This window comes from Haliaeetus albicilla, chromosome 14 (assembly GCF_947461875.1).
Source record: "Haliaeetus albicilla chromosome 14, bHalAlb1.1, whole genome shotgun sequence".
Lineage (NCBI taxonomy): Eukaryota > Metazoa > Chordata > Aves > Accipitriformes > Accipitridae > Haliaeetus > Haliaeetus albicilla.
In genome coordinates, this window is record NC_091496.1 from 278,831 (window position 1) to 304,254 (window position 25,424).

Sequence of the window (25,424 nt, forward strand, 5' to 3'; positions counted from 1 at the left end):
AAAATTTTTCTATATCGAATTAGGGGAAAATGTTGAAACTTGAGTTTTTTCACTGGGTGAAAAATCTGCTTTGCTCAGATGTGTTCAGCCAGCTGTGCAGTGGTTCACAGGCACAAGAACAGTTCCCTGACTGTTGGCTGCAGCTTGACCGGTTGGTTGGAGCTTTTCCCAAAGACTTCCCTCAGCTAATTGCACAGTATTTCTGCTGTGTCAGACACTTTCTAGAGTGCCTTTTCTAAAGGTGGCTACTGCAAGGTTTGATTAAAATAAACTCCAAAAAACCCAGCCAACCTGCAATCAAAGGTCTGAAAATCTGGACTGGAAATGTGTGTGAGATGGGTGTTTTCACACTGTAGTCTGTCCAAGTGTTGCCTGCCTGCCTGGCAGAGTTGCAATTTCTAGAGTCTAGAAATTTAATAAAATAAGGTGTTTATCAAGTGTAGCTGTCCAAAAGAGAAAAAATGGAAAAAACCAACAACCCACAAACAACCAGGGGGATTTAAAGGAGAGTCTTTTGGGCACTCAGCCCCCTCAGGAGAACAAGATTTAGTCTTTGGCCAAAGACAGAAAATTACACCAAGAATAAAGCACAAGTTGACAGCAGACAGTGTGGCAGCCGTACCCACTGCGCCATACAATAATGGTTGGTGTTTGAGTAGCCTGATCTTTCCTCCAAAGTATTTTAAGTTCAGCAGGCAGATGGGTGATACACCCTTAAAATGACTTTGTGACACAACACAATGTACATGGTGTTGCAGTGAGACACGGATGAAACCCTGGGCAGTACGGTTCACTGTTGCTGGGATGCTGCTCAGCTGGCACAGCACCTTCCCTGGCTACCACCATGTTGAATTGTTGGCAAATGCATTAAGTTACATGTCTGCTGATGTGCCTGTGTCGCAAGTGTGTGCAACGTGTGCCTGCCCTCATGGCATGTACAAACAGAAAGTGCCTTAGCAGGGGATATGCGGTGGGGGCAGAGGGTGGTGGCCGGCAGCCCCTGACGGCTCCTGTGGGGTGATCTGGCAATCCCAGTCTTGAGGAGAGGGATGGAAGGACCATGTTCCCTGTAGATATGCGGCATACCCTCATGTGCCGTGGCTTCTGGTGGGTGCTGCCCCATTATTCTTGATGGTTGCCTTGGGTCTCCTGAATGGGTGTATTCCTCTGGTGGCTTCTTTCTTCATATTGGGGTGTTAACACTGTGTATTGTGTGTTTTCCTGGGGTGTCATGGCTGCAGGCAAATCTGAAGAAGTTCATGGAGTATGTGCAGATGCTAAACGCAGAGAAGGTCTGCAGACTGCTGGAGAAGGGACTGGACCCCAACTTTCATGATCCGGATACTGGAGGTGAGACTGGCTTCTTCAGAGAGGGGAGGATGACAGAGCACAGTTTGGGGAGAAAGTGTCCAGGGGACACAGTGGGAATCTGGGGGAGTGGTCGTTTTTGAGGGGGTGTAGGAAATGATATATTGTCTGAAATGTAAGGTTTGGAACAGAGGGATGTAAGCTGAATTTCTCAGTAGCGTGTCTTCTTATGACACTTGGGTCTTGGGAGCATGAAGTTACAGAAGGCTCTTGGGAGAAGGTGGTATGTGTGTGTGTGTAAAGATAGAGAGTCTGGGAATACAGTATAAAATGAAAGAGCTCTGGGGCCATGTATCTTTCAGTGGGATTCTGGGGAGGATGAGGCTGTCTCTGGGACTGGCAGGTTGGGCAAATGCAAACTGCTGCCCGAGGATCTCTTCATGAAGCAGTCAGAAGGTTTAAGAAGTATTTTGGGGGTCAAGAAAATAAAATCTTGGCCTCTGGCTTCCTTGATTTTTTTTTTTTCCTTTTTTTTTTTTTTTCCTATCTGTGTGGGCAAAATTCACCCTGGAGAAGTCTGGTCGCTGGAGCGCTGGCTGTTGGGTTGTCTGCAGGCTCCTGGCTGTAAGAACTGAGAATCAGACTTCAGCACATTCTCCTTACTGATGGGGGAGTGAGGGGGGACCTCTTCCCATTTCCACTGCTGTGAAGTCTCGTAGTCTTGTTCTGAGAGAGGAGTTACTGCTTTTGCTGTTCCTGTTTTAAAGTAATGCAGCTTATTAGTATTTATTATAGAGTTGGACTTAGGTGTGTGAATCATGGGCATGTTTCCAACCCATAAGCAGACCCCAATCTGATGATTAATTTTCTGTGTTTCTGGTTCAGTTGGATGGTTTTTCAGGTTGTTTCTGAAACACTGGCTACTTCTGAAATGTAGTGTGTCCAGACTACTTTTCAGCACCAAGATCAGGTGGCAGAGTGTGGTGTCATTCACACTATTAACCTCTCTTATCCTCTCAGATAACGTGGCTGCATCCGAACTGCCCTTTGGGAATGGCTTCTGCCAGCGCCTGAACTGGGAAGGTGAAAGCTGGTGCAGCCAAACTCTGGCAAGAACCATTTGAACAGCACCTGGGAATGTTTGTACTGTTTAATTTGCTGGTGTAACCACTATCCCTGAACCTGCCAGAGTGTCCTGATGAGCAGCTGCTCATATGAAAAATAGCTGATAGCATGCAAGTGCGATCACCGTCTGCCCTGTAGCATGTCCAAACAGCTCAGCTCCATGTGGTTTTCATTTTTGCCCAAGACTTTACAAATATTTTGAGGGATCTTTCATTATAAAGAAAGTCCTACACTCTTCTAAAGCTGATTCAGCTTTCCAGAGTATATTATATTTCAGAGTACAGCGTGCTGCTTGAAAAGATGCTGTGAGAGTTTTGGATCTGATATGGTTTGAACCCAGATGTTACTTCACAGAAAGGTAGAGGTTTATAGGAGCAGGCTCTTGAGTACTGAAAAGACTGCATTAAATATAGAGGGGGAAGAAGGAAAAACACCTGACCCAAACAGTTGTTTGGATCTGGTTCAGAACTGAGGGCAAAACCAGAGTGGGTGCTTTGAGATGTGAAAATAGACTGTTGGAGCAGAGGGAGTCTTGGACACCTCACTTCTGGAGTCCTAATTCTTGTGCAAAAACACTTCATTACTGCTTGCTTTACAATCTGTTTCATGAACGTGAAAGAATGACATAAAACTGCTGTTTGGTATACATAGGTTCCTGGAATTTAAGACCAGATAGAGGTATTGTACCATCTGACCTGGCCTCCTGTATCTCGCAGGATGCTCTTCACCCTCTGTGTGTGTGTGTGTGTTCACTAAGCAAAGCTTAAACATGTTTTCCAGAAAGTCATCAATCTTGATTCAGGGAACAGAAGATCTGTGCCTTTCCTTCGTTATTTGGTTAATCACCCTCACTGTTTAAAATTCGTATCTCATTTAAATTTGTGTGCTTCAGCTTCCAGCTGTCGTTATACTTTATCTTCTAGATTAAAGAGCACTTTAGTACCTGGTATGTCTTCACATGAAGGTATTTATACACATGGTAATCAAGTCAACATTCAATCTTCCTTTCCTTAATTAAAGAGAGGCCAAACTCCTCCAGTCTTTCATTTGAAGGTATTTTCTCCAGCTTTCCTGTCATTTTTGTGACTTATATGTCAGTACTCCATTTTTAAGAGGTTTTTAAGAATGCGGGTACGAGACAGCCCGCTGCCTGCCTGCGCCACTTGTCACGGGCAGGCACAGCTCTTCCTGCAGGTCCCTGCTCTCCGGCCTCCCGGGGCCATGCTTGGGGAGGGTGAGGGTGATCGCGCATCTCTGCGATGGGACCCCACGTTACAGCCTGCTAGACGGAGGGGCCGGGGGGGTTTCCATTCCTGTTCCTCCTCCTGCGTTGTGTACTACCCCTGCCTTAACCTGGGGTTGCTAGTCCCATGTCAGCTGAACGAAGTGGAACCAACTAAGCGGTTCCTTGCTTTTGAGCTTTCTTTGTTTGGTGGAGGTTGTTTTCCTTCCCATTGACTTCCCAGGCAGCTGGGGTGGATGATGGAAGAGCATGGCAGGAGCGTGCTGCTCCCCCCCGGGCCGCCGACCGCAGCAGCACGGCTGGGGAGGCCCGGCTTGTCCCCCCAGGCGGGAGCATTTCGACGAGCCGTGACCACAGGGTGCAGCTGCTGCAGCTGCCCAGGGCAGCACGTCTCCTCCCCGATGTGTCGCAACTCAAGTGCATCCTGCCAGGTTTCCATGTCTGTTGTTCTGGTGCTGGGATTGCCCAGCCCCGATTGCTCCTAGCACTCTTCCAATCCTTATGGTATCTACAAATCTGATCAGAGATTTGCATTTACTTCAGGATAATTGATGAGGGTCTAGAATAGAGTCAAGTCCAACACCCTGAAGAGCCTCTTCAACGCCCACGTGATTGGCCATGTTCCCCAGTGACCACTCTGACTGCTGCTCTTCAGCTGGATTTTTGTTCATTTGGAACACGCCTGACTGACATTTTATACCACTCATTTTTAATGTCATGTAGGACTCAGCCAAGCGTGAGTCCTACATCAATGCAGCTATCTGCATCAGTCAGACTTGTAATTTACCAAGGAAAGGAATTACGTTTGAGTAGGAAGACCTGTTTACTGTAAAGCTTGATTGGGCAATATTAATAATGTAGGTATTCTTTAATGCTGTGTCAATTAAATTCCAAATCAATTTTCCCAGCATTTTCCCAGGATCAGTGTTATTCTTCTGACTTGTAGTTTCATGGATCATTTTACTTGCCCCTTTTTGAACACTGGCCTGACACAGCTTTTCTTCTGGTCTTTTTGAATGTCCCACTGTTTCAAAATTTATTAAAGTTTAACTTTTTTGGGACCAAGAAGATCTTCAGGGAGAAGATAAGGAGGGTGATATACACCACTCACCAGATACAAACAATTTATTCAATCTCAGGTAGCTCATGCCAAAAATCCATATTTGGTAATGGAGAGGAAAATGTATTTCCATAGCAGCAACGTAAAAAATAAATGATTTGTCATTTTGCTCTCTGTATTTATTAGCAATTATACACTATCATCTGCCTAGTGACTGACTGGCTTGCACAGGGGCTTGAAAGTCACTGCGGTATTATCAAATTTAAACAACAGCAGCAAAACCTGTCTCTGATAGTCCTTTGCCAGGCCAAATGTGGATTTCTGTACTCCTATGTCATTTGTTCTTGTTATTATTCTTCATTTTCTAATTTTCGGTTCATATTGACCACTATCTGTTTCATCACATCCTGTTGTTAGAGTTATCTCTGTTTGTGACTGCCGCCATCACTTCACTGCTGACCTGGGAGACGCACGTGGCAGCGGTTCTCCTTTTTGATTTATGAAGTTGTAGTTCTGGGTCACACAGAAATTGTTCTTCAAGACTTCCCAGTTGCCTTTTACTTTTTAATTTTAAACCTCCCACACTTCCTATGATCGATTACCTAATGTAATTTCCCTTGCTTGATTCCCTTAGGAAGCATCAAACATTCACCTGACTAGTTGGGACTTCCTTCTTTCCACGTCATCCCTAGCTGACTAGATAGTAGTTAGGTATTTAGCAGATTTTTATTCATTACATTGAGGTCCAAAGTAGCATTCCCTTGTGTTGGAGTGAAACAGTATCTATACAAAAGTGATCAGTTTTCTCCTTTTTAGAAAATGAAATGAAGTTTTATTGCTTGTTGGATGGGACACCCAGCATTTTCCTTCAAGCTGAAGTTGCCCTGATAGTGCAAATGTTAATTTATACAACTTGGAGACAAACACTTAGAAGTTAATGCATTTTTTTTTTTAGTTAGTAGTCTGCAACAAAATCTTATGAAGGACCTTTTAACTTATTACTTCAGACGCTAATCCACATGCATTGAAAGTCCTGTTCTGAATAATCAGTGGCCATATGATAGATGATGGGATTTTAATGTAAACTCTTTCCCTGGTCCTCCTTGCCCACTCAGTACTTTCTCATTCTTGTAACAAGGAGGCATCCTTAATATTCTAAAATGGTGTAATTGTCTGTAGATTTCAGTACTGACAATTATATCACAGTTCTTATTACCAGTAAAAGCAGTCCACATCCTTTTTCTTGTCATCCAGCCCCCTAGCATTTTGCAATGAGCAAAGAGGAAGAAAAAAAAATCTTCCTCACAGTCTTTGTCAAATGGGTTTGATTACTTCTGACACGCTGCATTTGTGCTGTGTGTCCCTCTTTGGAATCATTTTGCTTGTGTTCTTAGTTTAACATCTTCCTAATCACTCCACCTATTTCTCAGCCAAGATCATTATCTCACCTCTCAGTGGAGTGCGGTTCCCTGAGAATCCTCCAGAATGGGATGGTGTTCTCTAAACCCAACGTTCTCAGTTTTGCTCCCATCATGTGGCTGGTGAGTCCCTTCCAGTGTTTTTTGCCTGCTGTCTTCTCTTGCTTGTACGACTGAAGGGATCTTTGGGATAAGCATGTGGACTTTTCTGTCCTTCAGCTTTCCTTCCATGTCCTTGTGCCCCATTACTAGCAAATTTCTGCCCTTTAATTTCACAGGTTTGTTTAGCACTAAAGGAAAATTGTGGGCTCTGCTCATCTTCCATGTTCAGACATGTAAATACAAGTGCTGCTGCATGGTTCCGATTCCCTTGGCCAGATTTCCAGTTTGTGGTGAAGGGCACCCAGACATGTTTTGGCAGCTGGCCTGGAGTCGGTCACCTGAACTGGGCACCTCATGCAAGGGAGTCCAAGACATCAGTGTGGACCTGGCAGGCTCGGTGTGGGTCTTACTGAAAGCAAATAGAAATCATAGAAAGTAAAATATATTTGACTTTTTTTTTAAAAAACTATTTCACTTCTGGCCATAACAGTAATGAATACAGAGTTAGACTAGGAAAGAGAACTGTCTCAAACTACCTTCTCTATCCCTCTGATATACCCATTTTACTTTGTTTTGGTCATGGGTGTTTGTGTAGTAACTGCTTGCTCCTCCCAGCCAGGTTCCTCAGAGAGGTGCTGATCATGGTTGATACTCCTGTTCTGTTGCCCGTCTTGATGCTCTGCTCTCCTGCTTTCTCTGTCTCCCCTGTTCCCTCCCTGCAGATCCTTCTCCTTGGGCTGCCTCGAGGGCTGGCTCCTGAGTCTAGCGGTCCAGCTGTCCTCCCGTAAGTGTTCATATTTCAGATGTTGCACAATGGTGCAAAGTGTGCTTCTGATCCATATCTTTCATTTGTCACCAGATCGCACTTCATATGCAGGATTGGTTCTTCCCCTCTTAGAAAGGAAAGCATGGTGCATCCAGCTTGGCATAGCTCTTTGTGCAGCTGGAATAGATCCATGCCCGAAAAGAAGAAACCATACACCCTATGAAACTTCTCTTTGGCATTCCCATTTTCAATGGACTCGTTTACTAAACTAGAATTTCCTGAGTTGATGGAAGAAAGATGAGGAAGAGGCAGGGACCCTACGCAGCAGAGTGTGAGAACAGCATTATGGACCGTGTGGTCTCATGACAGTATCACCAGTCAGTCATGTTGGTACAGTTTGGTGCTACGTGTGCGCAGCGTTGTGATACTGCTACGCTGTCACTGTGTTGCTGATCCCTGAGGGAAATGCAAGGAGCAGTGTTCTCTGTGGTCTCTTCATGGGGCTGCAGCTTGGTGGGTGTCACTGTTGTTGTTGCTTGCCACTTTTGCAGTGCCTGGGGGGAAAATCACGCAAGTGACCTTGCTGATAGTGGTAGGACCTCAGCATCCTTAAACTGGGACTCTTCCAGATAGACTGTCCGAAGGATAGGGGCCCTGCTATGATGTGGTCATCTCTAGCTCTGTTTATTGTTTCAATACCTGTAGGGTTTCTTTGGATATATAGCCGAGACACTGAATTTGGAGGCATTGTATGTGGTTGTACTGCCTTTCTGAAGGGGTCGAGCTCAGGCAATGAAGGCACATAGCAATTCCCATCAAGGAAAAGTTTCTGGAGTTTATCATGGACTTCTGGTTCCAACTTGTGTCCCTTCTGTTCCTCTGCAAGAAGATAAAATAGTTATCTCAAGTACCTAATTATGCAATTACCCCAAGTTTTGGGAAAAAAAGTGGCTCATTTTTACTGAAAAATGTTAGGCGAGACTTCTGTGAGGAGCTGAGCTAGCACGCCGGGATGGAGGCCCTCCAAGCGTAGGGTAGTGACAAACAGTGGAGGAAGGCTGGGGGAGGCAACCTCTTCAACCAGCACAATTGCAGTTAGAAGAGGATTTTTTAACAAGCCTTCAGAGTGTTCCCATGTAAAATTGCACTGATGTAATTTATGGTATGAATTTTAAAGGCTGCACAAAGATGTGTAGACAGTTATTTTAATATGAATATCTTAAAGTTGGTTTGGAATAGGCTTAACAAATAGCTCTTTTATCAAAATAAATATCTTTGGGCTATTTTTCTTTAGTTTAGCTTTTTTTCCCCTTTTTTTTAAAGTAAACATCTGTACCATGGCAGCACATATGGATGGAGCCTTAGGTTAGAGTTCTGTGCGCAAACCCATGAGGAAAAGCAAGATTAGAAAGGACACTTGCCTCTCTACCTTCTGATAAAGGTCTTAGTATTACAAGAAGCCAACAGTGGTACGCTCAGTGTTAAAAACCCAGCAGCAGTACATGGTGTACAAGTACTGCATCTTTGTGGTGTCTGACTTGTTTAACTAGAGGCCTCTTCCTGTTTCCTATCAAAGCTTTTTTGCTGTTGTTAAGACCCCAGTGCATTTTTATCTGAACTTTAGGGCAGAGAGACAGCGAATTATTTTTCTCAGATTATTTGTTTTCCACTACAAGTTTTCATACTGCCTGTTACGGGAGTATGTTAAGCAGTATGCTTGACACGTGTCAGTTGTGATCCTTTTTTGTACCATCTTGTCCTGGGAGAAAATAAATATACATATGTGTAGGATAGCATTTTATTTTGGTGAATGGTAAAGTAAAAATGTAATTGTTCTGTGTCCTTCTTGCTCTGTTTTTGTGTTAGCTAAGCCAAGGGTGATGGATGGAAGAATATTTTGTCTAGTAGTTTTATATTCAAGGGGTCTAACCAGGTCTCAGTCTGCAATGGAGGAGGTCTGCTAAAATGAGCGTGTGCAGTTGCTGAGGTTAATCAAAGGAGGAGGCTGTTGGCTTGCCCAAACTGCGAAGGACACTGGGACTTGCCAGACACAGGAAACCTGGGAATGGAGGGAGTTGCTGAGGATGAAGCCAGTGAAGTCTTGTTGCATGACACCATCTCCTTGCCAGTCCCTGCGGAAGCAGAGAAAGGGTGGAGAGAGAAAGGAGAGCATTAATTTAATACTTAATATCCTCGTCCAGAATGGGGAAGAGCCTTGGTGATTTGGACTTTGATTATGCCAAGGCTGAGCTAGTTCAAGAACTGGTTTCTGTGCCTACAGTTCTGGACAGAACCTGACTGGGTTTGTAGGAGCTGCCTTTTTCATTATGCTTGCTCTTAAAGCTTACTTGCAGGCTATGGGGAAGCCTTCCTGTTGAAGGACAGAAGCCTTCAACATGGTTATTGCATCCAAACCCATCTGTGAATCTAGAGGTGCCTGGGAATTACCCCTGGGACCCCACGTTCCCTCCAGCTGGCCAGGGAGATCTGCAAGATGTGCCCAAGCTTCCCACGGCAAAGCCCCATGGCATGGCAGCCAGCGTGCTGTGACCTCGTCTCTGAGATGAGGACTAATACTATGAATGTGGTTTTTTTCCTCCTCTGGGAAGCGGGGAGCTCTTGCAGACCAAGCTGCTGCGCACTCCCTGCATGCAGGGACAGCCCCGAGAGCCAGCGGGAGGCTGGACAGGCACCGTGCAGTGGGGGTAAGAATCACTGGTTGTCATCCCTGCCTCCTGTCCAGCCAGCAATCGTGGAAACCACCTTTTTCCAACTGAATTCAGCAGAAGCGTGCCCAGAGACATTTAGGGACGAAGGCGCAGACTATGCCACCTTGCAGGCAGAGGCAGAAGAGCTCATAACATGTCCCCATGGAGCTGAGAGGGTTTGGCAAAGCACAGGGAGGCTGTTTGCCCCCAAAGCCTGTGGGGCAAGGAGGTTTTCTGCCTGTCTGAATGCCAGGTCAGATGGTGATGTGGCCAATGTTAAATACTGAACTAACAGTGCCTTTGCTCCATCCCTTCAGCCCATAGCGATATTCAAGTGTAACAGCCAAAGCAGAGACAGTTACCAGTAATAAATCTTTCTCTGGCGCTCCACTTTATGAAGACAGCAATGCCACAAACTTCCATAAATGTTCCCTATTGAGGAGCCATCCCTCATTGCACCATCTCCAGGAAGCCAAAATCTTTTGGATCTTGTGGTTTTGTTTTTTTGGCTTTGGCCTTCTTCAGCTTCTCAGGGACGTTTTGAACATCCTTGTCCCAAGTCCTTCTGAAACAGTGCTCCTCTTCATCTTTGCCAGGAGATGCCTGCCTGGCCCATCAGCCAGGGAATCTGGTAAAACCTGAAACTAAAGAGGTTACAAACACAGGGATGAAACACTCTCTTCCCAAAAGGTCTTAGAGTTTTCTTGCCTACTGCTCTGAATCTCCTTTAAGGACCTGCAAGGGTACTCTTCATGGAGAGAGAAAAGGCCACTTTGCTGCCAAGTCAAGCCTCCTCTCTCCCAGATACTTTGAAAACCTTAGTCTTTCCTTGGTTGGGAATACTTCTGTACTGAATTTTTAACCCAGAGCTTTCAGGTTTATCAGTAAATTGATGGGACTGTGGGCAGGTGTCCAACTAAGATTTCAAGAGAAGGCATAAATAAATGATGTTGTTTCCAGTGCTTGGTATTTAGCAGAGATAGAAAAAGCTGCAGAGCACAAGTCCTATTCTTAACTCTCAGCCATCCTTTACAAAATCACTGTAGTAAATCTGCTCTCCTTTTAGGCAGAGCAGCATTGCTATTAGCAATGCTCTTTTATCCACTGTGTCTCTAGGGATGAGTCTACCAGGGATATCGCAAATAGGCCCTGACACAAAATGCTCCTTTCTGTGTGGCCAGGTCTTCAGCAGCTTGGATAATTACAAATACCATTTATTCTCCTTCCTTGTATGAAAGTGGAGGGGGGGGCACCCGAATCCTTGAGGTTTTAGAAATTCAGCCCTTCAGCAGCTAAAGCCTTCTTCATCCACTCCTGTGCAACACAAGTGTTCCCTTCATCCCCATCTGAAGGCAGTTTGTAACCACTCTGCTGATTTTGAAGCAGTGAATGCAGTATTACTGTCTCAAAGACTCTGCAGTATAGATTCCTAATAAAAATGATTCATCCTCTTCTCAGTTTCTGTAACCTTTTCTTCTACCTCTCTTGACCTGGGGAAAAAGTTATCCCTGCAGAAATGATTTGTGGGTCATTATCCATGATCCTATTCAACACAGGAAAAGCAATAGCCTTATCTGCAGCCTGCTAGGTTTTCCCGAAAGCAGAGGTCTTCTCTTGCTCATGAACTGTTTCTTTTAAAGGAGAGAAGTCATATAACCCTGCCTGAGGTTTAAATTCTAGTGGTTTGGAAGGGAATGTATGTGTGTTGTAGATGAGAAGGATGATGCACATTTGTGCAGTTCATCTGGGCCACCACAATACCTGCGCTTAATCTCAGTTTCTCTTTCTAGCACGTGCTGTTCTTTCTCTTCCCAGGACACACAGCAGCCGCTCTCCAGGACTTATCATCCAAGTTGTCCCTGTTAGGAGGGAAACATTTCCCTTCTGCCATTAGCCCATTTGTATTTCTAACGTCAGTGCTAGGTTTGCTGGAGACACTGGGGGTTTGCAGCCCGGTTACACCAGGGTCCCCTCATGCTTTGTCTGTGCAGGTGTTGCACACTTGTCCTGTGCTGAATTCTTCTGAACAGAGCGGTTCCCTTGCGCGCAGGTGGTGCATGGGACAAGCTCCCTGAGGCAAGATGGACTTCCCTGGTTGGAGGAATGTTCTTCTGCAGAGTTAAATCATTAATGGACTTCAAATAACACTGGCTGCACTGTAAAATATTCTGTGCTTTGCGGTGCCATCCTCACAGCAGAGCCAACAGGAAAATACGGCATCGTCGCAGCTTCTTCAGGGCGAAACCTGGTATCTTCATTTAAGCTGCTTTTGGGAGTGGTTTTAAGCTGCACTGAGGCAGCTGAAGTGCAGCACATGTTCCCCTTCCCCTGACTCTGCTTCAGTGAGAGGGCAGAGAAGAGCCACGTCTTAAACCGCTGCAGCCCAATTTACCATTGTTCATGTTTCAGTGCTGCAGGATTGCTGGGAAGATATTCTAGGAAAGATTAACTGTCTTTGAAAGGGATTAAAAGAAAAAATTCACAGTTGCTTCCTGCAGGTACATTTTAAGGGTGTAAAAAAAAATGCTTGAGAAGTTACTGTTATTCTAAAATTAGACCCAAGCCTGAGTGATAGTTTTGGCATGTAGAAAAGAGAAAGGCAATCCTCAATATTTAACATAGGGTGGCAATTGGGGAGCAGCGGGAGAATGAGAGGAAATCATTGCATTTACGAAGTATTCTTGACTGTGTGTAGCAATACAGACTGTAGCCCCAATATGATGTGAGGACAAAGAAAGAGCAGCAGGAATAAGTAATTGGGGAGAAATACTTGCTGTGCATGACAGTGCTTTCTCAACCTTCTGCTTACTGTTAGGAAGAAACCCCTCTGCCCAAGGTGCAGAGAGCTTGCTCCTCCTCTGCTTTGGCTGTGCTGTATCCAGACTGCTACCTGTGGCATAATGCATTCAAGGTACACATGTGCAATTACTTGCTTAACAACCTGAATAACTCACATTCATACATATTTTCTCTTGCTTTCAATTTTAGTAGCTGAAAGTTACAGCTGAAAGTGCTGGTTCAGCCAGCAGTTGTGGTTAGATGGGGGAAGCACTGGATGAAACTCCAATGGCTTGTGATTTGTATAGTTATTGTCCTTCTCAGTTTAAAATCAGTTGATCTAGTTGCTTTAAACCTTTTTTTTTAAGCAAACTGGTGGCATCTCTTTGAATCGAATGTGCAACTGGAGATTAATGAAAAATGATATGTTTGCATTCAACTGAAATTGGAGATAAAATGTCATCTTGTAATGTTTTCACCTACAGCTGAAAAACACTACAACGGTGTTCTACTTATAGGTGGTATTTGTCATAGGCAGATATTTTCTGTTATTGTATACTATACGTCTGCACAGGAACACTGTGTAGACAGTAACTCTCCTCTCCAGTAGCTTGCATGAAAACTTTCATATCAAGCCTGTTGTCATCTCAACTTGAACAGAGGTTCTGCCTTTTCCTAAATGATAAATCCTGGAGTAACAGGTGGGTTCTTTTTTTTTTAAGTTTGTTGGGTTTTGCTTTGTTTTGTTTTGTTTTGTTTTGTTTTTTAAATTCTGGTATCAGAGCGGAGAGGTTGTTCCTGCTCCTGTTGGAGCACTAGCTGCGGTTTCTCACCTTCCCTCGCTGCCTTTGCCTTGCCACGTGAATTCCAGTTCTTAAGACACCCCCAGAATGTGAGGAGCTGTAGAGAATGCGAGGCTGTAGAAGAGCATCCACACCGTGTGTCACTAGAGGAGCATCCACACTGTGTGACATGGTGACCATCCTCTCAAGTTGTCTCTTTGCTGCCGGCTTCTGGGGTGTGTGTGGATAACACCTGATCCAGAGCCCAGACGGCTGCGTTGGCAGGAGTGGGGGATCTCTGTCCAGTTCTGGGTATGGGAGCTCAGATGTTTTATTCCACAGCGCAGCCTTGTTTGGATTCATTGCTTTCATAGAAGTGACCAGCCTGAGGACTGCCAGAATACCTCTTTTGCAATTAAAACGTTAGCGATGGTTTTCATCCTAAGCTTCTTTTAGCAGAACCAAGAGTAAAATGTAGTTACAAGACAAAAACCTAGAGAAAGCGCTCCTTTAAGTGGAGCAGAAATGAACTTCTGCAAGCTTTCCTGGACCTGGACCTACTTCGTGCTGCAGCTGCCAGAGCTGAGTGCTGTCCGGTAGTGTCCTGCTCCAGCGGTGCCCCAGGCTGTGCCACTCTTGCCAGTCAGGCTGCTGGATCGCAAGGGTGCCCCTTCCACAAGGAAATCCTCTGAGAAGCTGTTCGCCCTCTGCTTCCCTACAACCCACTGGTTAAAGGAGCAGTCCCACTAGCACCTTTTCAGACCTGGACCATCTGACCTGCTCCTTCCCCAGGCTCCCGTTCCTCAGACCACCGGTGGTGCTCCCAAGTACAGCTCTCGTTTGCTGGCCCCGATTTGCTGATGCAGATTTTGGCTGCAGAATTTAATCCCTGTCAGGGGTCAGGAGCACTGGAGCAGCTGCCATGCGCAGCTGGGTGCTGGCTTTGCCATGCAAGCGCTTCCCATTAGAGCAGTTCATTGAGCGTCAGTGGGAGGACTGGTTTCAACCCCACACTGTGGAGCTCGGCTGCCTGACAGCCCACAGGCAGAGTCCAATCTGCAGCTCCTTCTTATGTCCATTAATGAGTTTCTTATGCTGTGCAATGTGCAATGCGTTGTCTTGCTGGTTCTTGTTTTCTGCTATGGATCTTGTGCACTTATTAGTTAATTACTTTAAGCATATATTTGGATACGCACGTTTCCAAGAATTAACAGAGTGTAATCACTAAAATCTTAGATTAGAGAGTGATTAGATTAGATTTAGTGAGCAAATTGCTAGCTGCAGTTCATTCAGTGCATCTTGAAATGCTCTATTTGGACCTTTCTCAGTCTTCAGGATTCAAGATAACGTGATAGATTTTTCAATTGAGTTTGGCATATTAATAACTGAGACTAAAGGAAGATTTGAAGCCTTGTTTTCTGTGTCTTTTGCCTGTTTGAAAAGTTTGTCTCATTTAAACTGAGCTATTGAAAAAAGACCGGTGATTTAACTGCCTCTGGAAATGGAGGTAGGTGCCTGGAGCAGGGACTGATGAGTATGGTTTGTAGCAGATACTGAAGTTTCTAGCAGTCTGAGTTCTTATCACACTGCAAGGGCCAAATATGTGCTCTCAAAATAATACAAAATATCCATAAAGAAGGAAGAGATTTTATAGAAATTATGGTGAAAAAGCAGTAACTGAAAGTCAGTGATAACGACAAAGTAAAGCAATGGTATTTGGCACAGAAGATAAGTGATGGTCCTTAAGAGACCATAACTTCACAAGACTCTCCTCTTTAGCTTCCCTTTGCCTTCAGCTGGATGTGGCCCCAGCTAAAGAGCTGGGGTGTGAGAGCTGGGGAGCTGCACAGCACGTGGTTTTGGTGTTGGTGGAGAGAAGGAGAAAGGCTCCCCTGCCCCAGGAGCTCACCCACAGTCACCTGCTCTTCATCTCCCTTGGTGTGCAGTGGGTGTGTGAATCGTGACCCCCGCACCCCCATCCTGCTTTGGTGGAGGAGCGGACTGTGCTTCCACTGCGGCCACCCAGCTCTTCTGAACCACAGAAACCACAGCCATGTCTCTGTGTGCTCCACCAAGGTCTTCCAAGAACCTCCCCCGGCACCACATCAGCAGTGCATCCATTCGTCTGTTAGTTGTGACAAGTGGTGGCATTTTCCACTGTTTCTTGTGCTGCACCTGGTACTGCTCTCTCCCAGGGGCTGCGCGTGGTGTGAGAAGGGATGCAGACCATTACCAATAACCCTCCACCAAACTCTTATCTTCACAGCTGTTGCTGAGCTAAGGAAATATTTCCACTGCTTATTCTTGGGTGATGTTGCTAGTTGTGTGGGCACCATTATATTCTCATGTAGTACGTATGTTGTTACAATGGTAATTACCTTCATGTTAAAAATGCATTCTTTATTTTCTAGCTATAAAGCATTGCACCTGTCCTCTGCTAAAGTTTGACATTGGGCAATGAATGCATGAAGCCTTTTTATTTATTATACCATTGACTTTGCTGTATATAACAACATAGAGAGTGTGTGTGTGTGTGTGTGTGAACTTTCTTAGAGATTACTTCCTATTTTCTTCCAGATTGTTGTTAAAAATGATTGACAGTATTGAGCTGAGGACAGGTCCTTAGAAGACCCAGCTGTAACTTTTTCATTTACTGGTGATTCCTCTTATTGGTGAACCCATCTTTAATCCTCTTGACGACATTCTTCGGTAATCTTTGTTTTTATATGGTGTCTTGTAGCACAAAACCCAGAGAGTTTTAGCAAAGCCACAGAACCTTGTCTGACCTCTGCCTATCTTGTTTAAAAATTTGGCTAATAGCAATGCTCTAAAATTAACATTCATATGCTTTTTTATTTGTATCTCAAACAATTTTATTATTCTCATTTAAATAGTTATTTCTACTAAACTGAGACATTTTAATTTATGTGCAAATTAGATACCTTTCTAAAAAATACATGACTCTATTTCTAGCTGATGGCATCTTATTTTAGCTAGTGCCCACATTGCTCCATTTGTGGTATGGGGGATTTGGATGTAAAGACCTAGGGATTTGCTTGAGAAAGGAGACATACTTTTTTTTGGAGGGGGGTAGTATTGCACTCTGAAGAAAACAAATTTATTTAATTATAATCAAAATGTTCAGAAAAACATTCTGTCTCTTAAGGAGACTTTAATCATTTTGTATCAAAGAACAGTTTTTTTCTTTCTTTGTGCTATCAAATCAGCCTGTGGATAGGTGAGCAGGGTCCTTTTGCAGCTCAGATCTCCCTAACACGGTCAGGGTAGGACAGAACCCCCCTCCTGTGTCAGCACCGTGGCCCCTGCCCAAGTAGAGGTCCTTCACACCAGTCTGTGCGAGACCCACGGCGGGGTCCTGCAGGCACGGGCAGGCGAGCTGTGCTTCTAGCTTGCACGCGTGTCAGGGTAGCATTTGGCTGAGAGATGGACGCTGAAATCTGGTCCTTGAGGGAAAGGTGTTGGAAGAGGCTTTGCCCCTCCAGCACAGAGGTGCCTTTCTGCATTTCGGAGCTGCACGCACCAATACAGAGCAGCAGATGTGCATCAGGGCTGCTGCTCCCACCCGAAAAACAAAAGCAGAGGGTGGCTGGGGGCTCATGGGGGTGCACTGCTGAAGGGTATTTCCATAGTTCTTCCACTGTCTGCTTGAATTATATCCCTAAGTGGAGCAAGTCCTACACACTGGGCAGTCCTGGGAGTCGGTACTGTTTCCTGGTTGGAGCTGGGACTGAACCAGTTTGTGCAGGCTCTGCTGCGCGACAAGCCAGGCTCCTCAGAGGCAAGGGATGGGGTTGGACAGATGGAGGGGCCTTCCTCCCATTTGGGATGAGTGTTTCAGGTTTGGAGCTTGCTGCTGGTGATGTGAGGCGGTGAGGAACAGCTGTGGGACGGCTGTGCGCAAAGGGACTCAGGACAGATCTGTGGGTGCTGATGATGGTGCTGGGGTGCCTAGCTGTGTGTCTCCCCCCAGAACAGCAGCCCCTTCTCCATGCCTTGCCGCAGGGAAAAACGGAATGAGGATACTGATTTTTCACCCCCTTCTCCTTCTCCCCTTTGTATAAATGATGTCTCCAGATGCGTGCTTTCCTGCAGCATAAGAGGCAGCAATGCCATTTCTGCCGTTCGTTAAACTGCCAGCGCTTTCCTTCCCCTTCTCCTCTGCAGGACTCTCATCAGCCCTCGAAAGAAACTGATGGGCAGCCTCCCGCCGGCTCAGACTGTGCATGCATGGTGTTCGGGAAGACCACCGGTGCCTGAGCGGGGCTGGGAGTGGACATGGGGTTTGGTGCAGCTCCCTTGAGGGGAGCGGGGAGTACCCCGTTTTGCTGGAGCCTGGGCAGGAGATGTGGCTGAGCGAGAGGCCAGTGGTGCCGTGGGGCCCGCTGACAGGGTGGGTGCTCCCGCAGTTCTCACCCGTCTCTCTCCCGGGACTGTGCAGAGTGTCCCCTGACCGCGGCCGCCCAACTGGAGCTCAGCGCCGAGATGATCAAGGCACTGCGCAATGGGGGAGCGCACCTGGATTTCCGGACACGGGAGGGAATGACAGCTCTTCACAAGGCCGTCCGGTGCCGCAACCACGCGGCGCTGCTGGTGAGTCAGGGGAGCCGCTGCGGGGGGCTCTCCCTCCCTGCTGCTCTGCGCCCCGGCACCGGCTCCTCCTCCCACCCCATCCAGGCTGCCGGCAGGGTTATGCCCTCCCTAGGCCAAAGCATGTCTCGCGTTGCTGTCGGGGAGCACAGCCCAGTACAAAAGCGTGGCATTCACAATGTGAGCCTTGTGCGGAAGACGGGGCGAGCGCTGCCTGCTGCTGTGGCCAGAGCATTCCTGGACCCTTTGTGGGGCAGGTTTCCCTAATGCGCGGCCGCCTGAAGCCACAGAGCGAGGCAGGCGATTCTCTTGCAGACACTGCTGGACCTGGGTGCCTCCCCGGACTACAAGGACAGCCGGGGGCTGACGCCACTGTACCACAGTGCCATGGTGGGGGGGGATCCCTACTGCTGCGAGCTCCTGCTGCATGACTACGCCCGGCTTGGCTGCATGGATGAGAACGGCTGGCAGGAGATCCACCAGGTAGGCTGGACGGTGGGACAGGATCTGGATGGGGTGACCGCTGTCCTGCTGCCAATGGAGGAGCTTGACCCATCCCCTCAGGTGCCGCAGGGATGCAGTGTCCTGGCGGGCAGTGGAGGCACTGCTTGGCAGGGGTGGCTGGCACAGCGAGCCAGGCTCCTGCGTGGAGGACTTGCACATGGTGTGCCAGCTGTGGCTCCCATCCGAGGCCAATGTTTAGGCTGTTCTATTCTGGCCTTGGTCAGTAGTGTCTGGGATCCTCCCAGATTATGACTGGCTTATAGGATAGTGCTTTGGGATCTCGGCCCAATGCCTGAGGCATCCTGGTTCCAAACCACAATTGTATCTGTCCCTGTTGTACACACTGACAAGTGGATTTGGTGTAGGGAAGACATGAGCTAGAGGTTAGGGGACCTGAGCTGGCTTTGTGCTTCAAGACCGAGACCCTTTGGGAGAACGGAGTAAGCGCTGGCTCTTCCTAGGGTCCCCTTGTCTTGGACCGTTGGGAGGGCAAGTTCTCTTTGGGCCCGTGGCCTCCTGAAGCACCCAGCTGTGAGCCCTCCACAAGGTGGACGAGTACTGGCACAGCTAAGGATGAATGCATGAGAATGAAAAAACAAGATGACTGTCCTCCTTCCTGCCTCCATCCTACCTTGCCTTGGGAGATCTTTGAGGACTGCTGGTCCCGGGATGGACCAAACATAGAGGAAAATACCACACCATTTAACTAGAGGTGTGGGGCTATTGCCCTCCTCTTTGCCTGCTTGTGCTTCAGGGCTTCTTTTCACTGGATAATTATACAGAGATATCAAAGAGTCTGGAGGAGGGCCTAGTAGCAGTATGATACTGATCCCAAATTTGAAATTGGTGTAGAGGTCATTTGTCTGACAAGTATTCAGATGCACGTTGCTGTAAGGAGCAGCAGTGTGTATGCATGCATGTTTATGGGACTTTTCAGGTTACAAGTCCAGCCTGATTCAACTTTTCTAGCATGGATGAAGCCAGCAGAGGATGTTATGGGATTTATCATCTTCCTGCTGCTCCTTGATTTTCTTTTTCTATTTCTTTTTTCCATTTTGCATTTTGAGCAGGCATGTCGCTATGGGCATGTTCAGCACCTGGAGCATCTTCTCTTCTATGGAGCTGATATGACTGCACAGAATGCCTCAGGAAACACCGCTCTTCATATTTGTGCTCTCTATAACCAGGTACACCTGTGTGATTTGGGGCATGAGAACAAGAAAGTGTAGATGGGGCACCACCCTGCCTGAGATAGAGAGAGCGAGCACAACATTGGGCTGGGGCACCTTCTCATTGCTATTACTGTTCCCAGACTCAGCAAGGTTCTTCTGAATTGTGTCCATGCTCTGTCCTGAGATGAGGCTGTTTCTGTTTGTAGCACCAGCCTGACTTTGGATTTCTCGAGAGGCAGGTGGCCAGAGAAGAGTCCGTGGTTTAATCTGTTCCCATTCCCAAGATGTTTTTGCTGATTTACTGCCTAACACATTCTGTAGTTTTTCCTCTGGTTCCTATTCCTCCTTCACAGCAAGCCCCCATCACTGGTTGGGGGGGAGCAGTTTGCCTGGTTGGAGAGTGCTAATTTGACCCAGGTGCTCACATTTAATTTGAGGCACGCACCTGCACCAGGTGAGGTTTGTTGGGCACATCCTGTGGCTTTTACTCTGCTCTGGGGAAGGTGTGTGGACTGGGGTCCTGTCCTTCTCACAAGTAGCCCTAAATTCTTACTACTAATTTCTGAATTTTGAAGAAGACTGTCCAGGCAACATAGGGCACCATTTCTCTTTTATTTTCTGTGTGGTCACTAACCTCAGTTCAGGAGAAATTGAGGCTGGTGGAAGAGTTGTCTGATCTTGCACACCCACCATTCTCTTTCTGAGATGCAGAGGTCAGTATCTAGGGATTTCTCCTGTAGGTCTCGTTTCTTCTTGGAGATTTTATATGTTGTATTATGTGTTCTGGTTATAAAGGGAGTTTTCAGTTCTGAGGTGTCTATGCTTAAAAATTGAATACTGTTATGTTTTGCAATAGACAGTGGTACATTGAGGCTGATTTGCAGCTTGTTAGGTGGTAGGTATGTTCTGCACATCGAGGACTTGTACCCTGCCCACTGGGGTGGGTGGGCAGAGCAGCATTAAAGAGTAGAGGGGCTCATAAACATGTTGAATTAACATCATTCAAAAGCACAGAGCATGCAAAACAAAAACAATAAAAGGCTTTAGGAATAGCAATACCTGGGAACATGTGGTGGCCACTGTTTCCATAGCTGTGCTCTTGGGCTGGTGTTTAGGCATGGCCATGGTGCCAGTGCCCCAGAGCCGCACACAGGCGGGTGGACTTGATCAGCTTGGGGTTTGGGGTGACCAGTTCATAGGGGTTGAGCATCCTTCCTTGCCCTTGCCAAAGGAGGCTGAGTGCAATGAAACCATGTGGTTTGCTTCTTTGTTGTCAGCAGTCTGCAGTGCTAATTGGTTTCTTCCCCTTTCCCCCTTGCTTGCTTCCACAGGAGAGCTGCGCTCGGGTTCTCCTCTTCCGTGGTGCGAGCAAAGAGATTCGCAACTACAACAGCCAGACAGCATTCCAGGTGAGGCAGTGAGCTCTGGTCCCTCCCGCAGAGCTCCTCGTGGGCCCTGGCAAGGGCAGCCTCTGCAAGGTGTCTTGTACACATGTGGGATAAAGCTTAATGGAACAAAACCATTGATTCAGGATGTCTATTCTGACACCAGCTTAATTGCTGGAGCAGGAGGGAGGAAAGAGGATGTGTGGTACAGGTGGAAAGGGCTGTGAAGGTGGTATCTTATGGTGGGAGACTGAAAGAGCTTGGCTCGTCTGGCTGTGTGTAATGGAGGCGAAAAGGAGACATTATTGTTGTCTGTAGAAATGTTGCAGTAAATGTTAGAGAAGGAGCAGAATGCTTAGAAATAAAGGACAGTGTTGCCACAAAAATTAATAAACCCAAACTTGCCATTAATAAACTTAAACTGCAAGTTAGAAGACCTATATAGCCACAAGAGGAGTGAAACTCTGGAATAGCTTTCTAATAAAGATGCTGGGTAACACAGGTGGAAAAGGGAAACTTGGTCATTTTGCAGTGAGACTCCTTCCATGAGTTTGCAAATCATAGGAAGTGACTACCTGCAGGCTGTAGTTTGTGATGCAGGAGGTCTCTTCCTATCCAAGGTCTGCTTTGCCCTTCTTTTCTGAAGTTTTTGAACTTGGAATAGCCATTCTGTCTGTGTTCTTATTGAAGCACAGTCATTTGCCTGAGGACCTTTCAGAAATGTTGTGACTCAGTGTCCAGCTAATACTAATCTTCAGGTGTCCCTTGAGAGCAGAGAGTGTCTGTCAGTGTCTTACTCATATACTAGCTTGGGTAGCTGCAGATGAGCTCGCTAATTATTAGCCCTTTAGAAATGCTTTTTCTCACTTCTCCTTCAGTGTTGTTTATAGCCGCTTTAGGCCATGGAGTCTCAAGTGTGACCATGATGATGTCATACAGTCCCTGTGAATGTCATGTGTGGCCCCTGTGAGAAAGATGCCTTATTACAGACACAATTGCTCTTGTGATACGTGTGTGGCCGCGGCTGTTGGAGCGGCACATCCTCCTGGGGGAGGTAGGCAGGGAATTGCTGGGCAGATGCTCTGCACATGCTGGAAATCTGCCACGCTGGGTCATGCTGCACCAGCGTTGCCTCCTATGCAGAAGAAGTGGGTATGTCCAGTGAGCCTCGTGTGTCCCAAGGGCCTAACTGCACTGAAAAGGCACCAAATCCCTGTGCGGCATGTGCGCCATGAGTACACCAGGGAGCTGAAATGCTCTCTGACCTGACCCAACCACTTGCTGGCAGCTGCGGTGAACTGGCTGTGGTTCTCCCTAAACCCCCTGCCACAAGCTGCTGCAATGGTGCTGTGTTCTGCATGAGGATATTTAAATTAATTTAAAGTATATTTTAATGCAAATTAAGCATACTGTCCTAAAAGGAGTATGCGGAACTTGCATGTGTACTTGCCATGATTGTATATAGGAATTGGGCAGCTGTGTGGAGATAATTGGTTATGAATCACTTTGGGGTGTATGGTGTGATGAACTAAAAATGCTTATGTAGTTTCAGGAAATGAATACGTAGCTTATAGTCTTGTTTAAAAGTAATTTCTTTGTTAAGACTGAGACCATGTTCCTTACAAGCTGTGCTAGATGTTGGCTTGGATGCTGAGAGGAAAAAGGGCCTTGAAGGTCAAATTGAGCATCGCTATAGGCGGTCTGGTATTTTGTCACGTGCAGGAACTTGAGATTCACACCGTGCAATTAATTTGCCTACTAAGTGATAGTTGTCTGGTTGTAGCTGGTGGTGCCCCGTAGCTGCGAGTGTCATTTGTGTGACTCGGTGTGTGTGCCTGTCTGCAGGGAGGGGAAGCTTGTCCTCCCCTCCACAATGGCCCCGGGGATCGTGGGGTGACTGGCTGCAGTGCTCATGCCCACGAACATGAGTGCCACCGCAGCTTTGCTCTGAGTGACTGGTGTGACCTTGCTAACCACAGCAAATGCTGAAGGATGCCTGAGCTCAGCCCTTGGTGGGCAGCCCTGTTCTCTGTGAGTCCGCCTTAGCTCAGACCTTCTTCTATCTGCTCTGTGTTATCTCCTGCCTCAGGAGGTCGGGGGAAAGGGCTTGATGTGGCAAGGTCTGCTTTGCCTAGAGGCTGCTGCTCTCCAGGGAGCTTTGCTCTGGGGATTGAGGATAGTCCCATTTGCCTGCTCTCTGGTTTAATGTAAAAATGTTTATTTCCAGGTGTCCTGGTTTTGGCTGGGATAGAGTTAACTTTCTTTCTAGTAGCTGGTATAGTGTTATGTTTTGGATTTAGTATGAGAAGAATGTTGATAACACACTGACATTTTCAGTTGTTGCTAAGTAGTGTTTATACTAACTCAAGGATTTTTCAGCTCCTCATGCCCAGCCAGCAAGAAGGCTGGAGGAGCACAAGAAGTTCTCCCAACTTCTGGGACACAGCTGGGGCAGCTGACCCAAACTGGCCAAAGGGGTATCCCATACCGTGTGACATCATGTCCAGTATATAAACTGGGGGGAGTTGGCCTGGAGGGGGGGATCGCTGCACGGGAACTAACTGGGCATCGGTTGGTGAGTGGTGAGCAATTGCATTGTGCATTGCTTGTTTTGTATGTTCCAATCCTTTTATTAGTATTGTCATTTTATTATTGTTATTATTATCATTATTAGTTTCTTCCTTTCTGTTCTGTTGAACTGTTCTTATCTCAGCCCACGAGTTTTACCTTTTTCCTTCCAATTCTCTCCCCCATCCCACTGGGGGGGATGTGATTGAGCGGCTGTGTGGTGCTTAGTTGCTGGCTACAGTTAAACCATGATACCAGGGAAGGACTTCTTGCAGGAAACTGCTCCTGCTTTTTGAGATGAGCTGAACTTTTGGAATCAAGAGATGGAGAAAGGGCAATCGTACTGCTTTGGGCATTTGCAGGACATGGGGTGGTGTAGCAGGTGGTGGAGGGAGGCAGATGGCTCCTGCTCTGACTTTGCTTGTGTCCTGCAGAGTCCTAGTGGCTCTTAATGAGGGAAGAATAGTGTTTGTCTCTTCCTTTTTGAAGTAGTGCGACTAATTGGAAGTTTCTGTTCCAGAGAATGAAAACTGTTGTTGGTAATCCACTCAGTTTGTTTATTGGCAAATCAAAACCAGAATTTGATACTAGTGTGATGTGCTCCCTTCAGTTCCCAGCTTTCAAAGAGAAACTCTCTGACTCCCTGCTTGGATTGCTTCATGAAGTCACTGTCTGCTGCAAAGTCTGGCACTTTCTCCTGTATTGTCTTTGTGTGGCTGTGGTAATGAGGTGCTGCCTTTCTATGATGGAGTTTTAGCACAGCAGAGGAAAGCTGAGCCTGTATGAAGGAGTGTGTGCTGCCCCACAGTTCTGTGGCTGCTGGGAGCTCACGTAAATACCTCTGCTGCTGCATGGCTATTTAGTCAGTTTACTGCACATACCTCCTGTTAATTTGATTGCTACTGTTAATCAGATAGCTTGGTGTCAGTGGCCTGAGATGACTCAAGATAGCAGTAAGTAATTTAGAGGGTTAGAAGTTGTAATCTACTTGGTTATCTTCCCTGAGGCAAATCAGCACGCTCGTTGCCTGGGGTGGTGTGCCACCTCTTGCTGTGTTGAGTTCCTCCTGCCTGACCTCCACTTGGAGCCCAGTGCATGGCTTGTGTGGTGGGGCAGGAGTGCCTGGAGCAGTCTCACCTCTTTGTGGCTGGTAGCAGGTTTCAGGGAGGAGTGCAAGAGCAAGGTGGGTTTATGGTGAGAGTTTTACCAGAGTATCTTCCCAGCTTCTGGCAATCTGCATCCCTGTTTTCCTGAGGCAGGTTTGTAGCTGCATCTCTCTTCAGTTGCTCTTAGCTGGCTTTTCATCCATAAATTGTCTAAGAGTCCCCTGTGCAGATGCAGTCCTTCCCAAAGCTCCCCAGCCTTATCCAAATATGTTCTTCTCACAGAAGGATGGAGATGACATTTTTCAGGTAGGATATTGCATACTCAAAATGCACTGGATGAAAAGAAAGTTGGGGTTTTGGTTGGTTGGGTTTTTTTCCTTCCAGCTGCTTTAGCAGTATCATTGATCAGAAACAAAGTGCTGGCAAAGCACTAGTTCTCTCTCAAACCTCCCATGTGCCTTGAGGTGCTCACTGACTGGCCTTGGGGTGTTGGCCGCTGGAGCATGCCGTGGGTCAGGAGCCTGCAATGGGAAGGACAGGCACTCATGCTGGGACTGTGAAAACTGGCAGTTGCTGCTGTTGATGTGGTGAACCCACCATCCTATTTAAACAACAGGAAGGTACCCAGCGGAGGACTGGAATGTGTGGACAGGCCCATGGGTAGGCAGTTGTGCAAACAGCGTGAATGGTGGCTGAGTCAGTGGTGTCTGCCCTCCCACCAGTGATTTGTGCTGGATCCCAGGGAGCTGAAATCTTGTATTCGTAAGTTTAAGTTCATGATGGCAACATTA

The 25,424-nt window shown here is 46.7% G+C and overlaps 1 protein-coding gene across 19 annotated transcripts in view; it reads left to right on the forward strand.

Annotated features, from left to right (window-relative positions):
- SHANK3 (SH3 and multiple ankyrin repeat domains 3) overlaps window positions 1-25,424 on the forward strand; it is a 396,403-nt gene that overhangs the window by 79,535 nt on the left and 291,444 nt on the right. For all 19 annotated transcript variants that reach the window (XR_011327682.1, XM_069801392.1, XM_069801393.1 and 16 more), the window contains 5 exons: window positions 1,242-1,350; window positions 17,750-17,901; window positions 18,214-18,381; window positions 19,473-19,589; window positions 20,906-20,983. Coding sequence is in view for 18 of the 19 variants with exons in the window: in XM_069801392.1 (XP_069657493.1) it covers window positions 1,242-1,350; window positions 17,750-17,901; window positions 18,214-18,381; window positions 19,473-19,589; window positions 20,906-20,983 (624 nt within the window). In the remaining variant the exon portion in view is untranslated. The remainder of the gene's footprint in view (window positions 1-1,241; window positions 1,351-17,749; window positions 17,902-18,213; window positions 18,382-19,472; window positions 19,590-20,905; window positions 20,984-25,424) is intronic.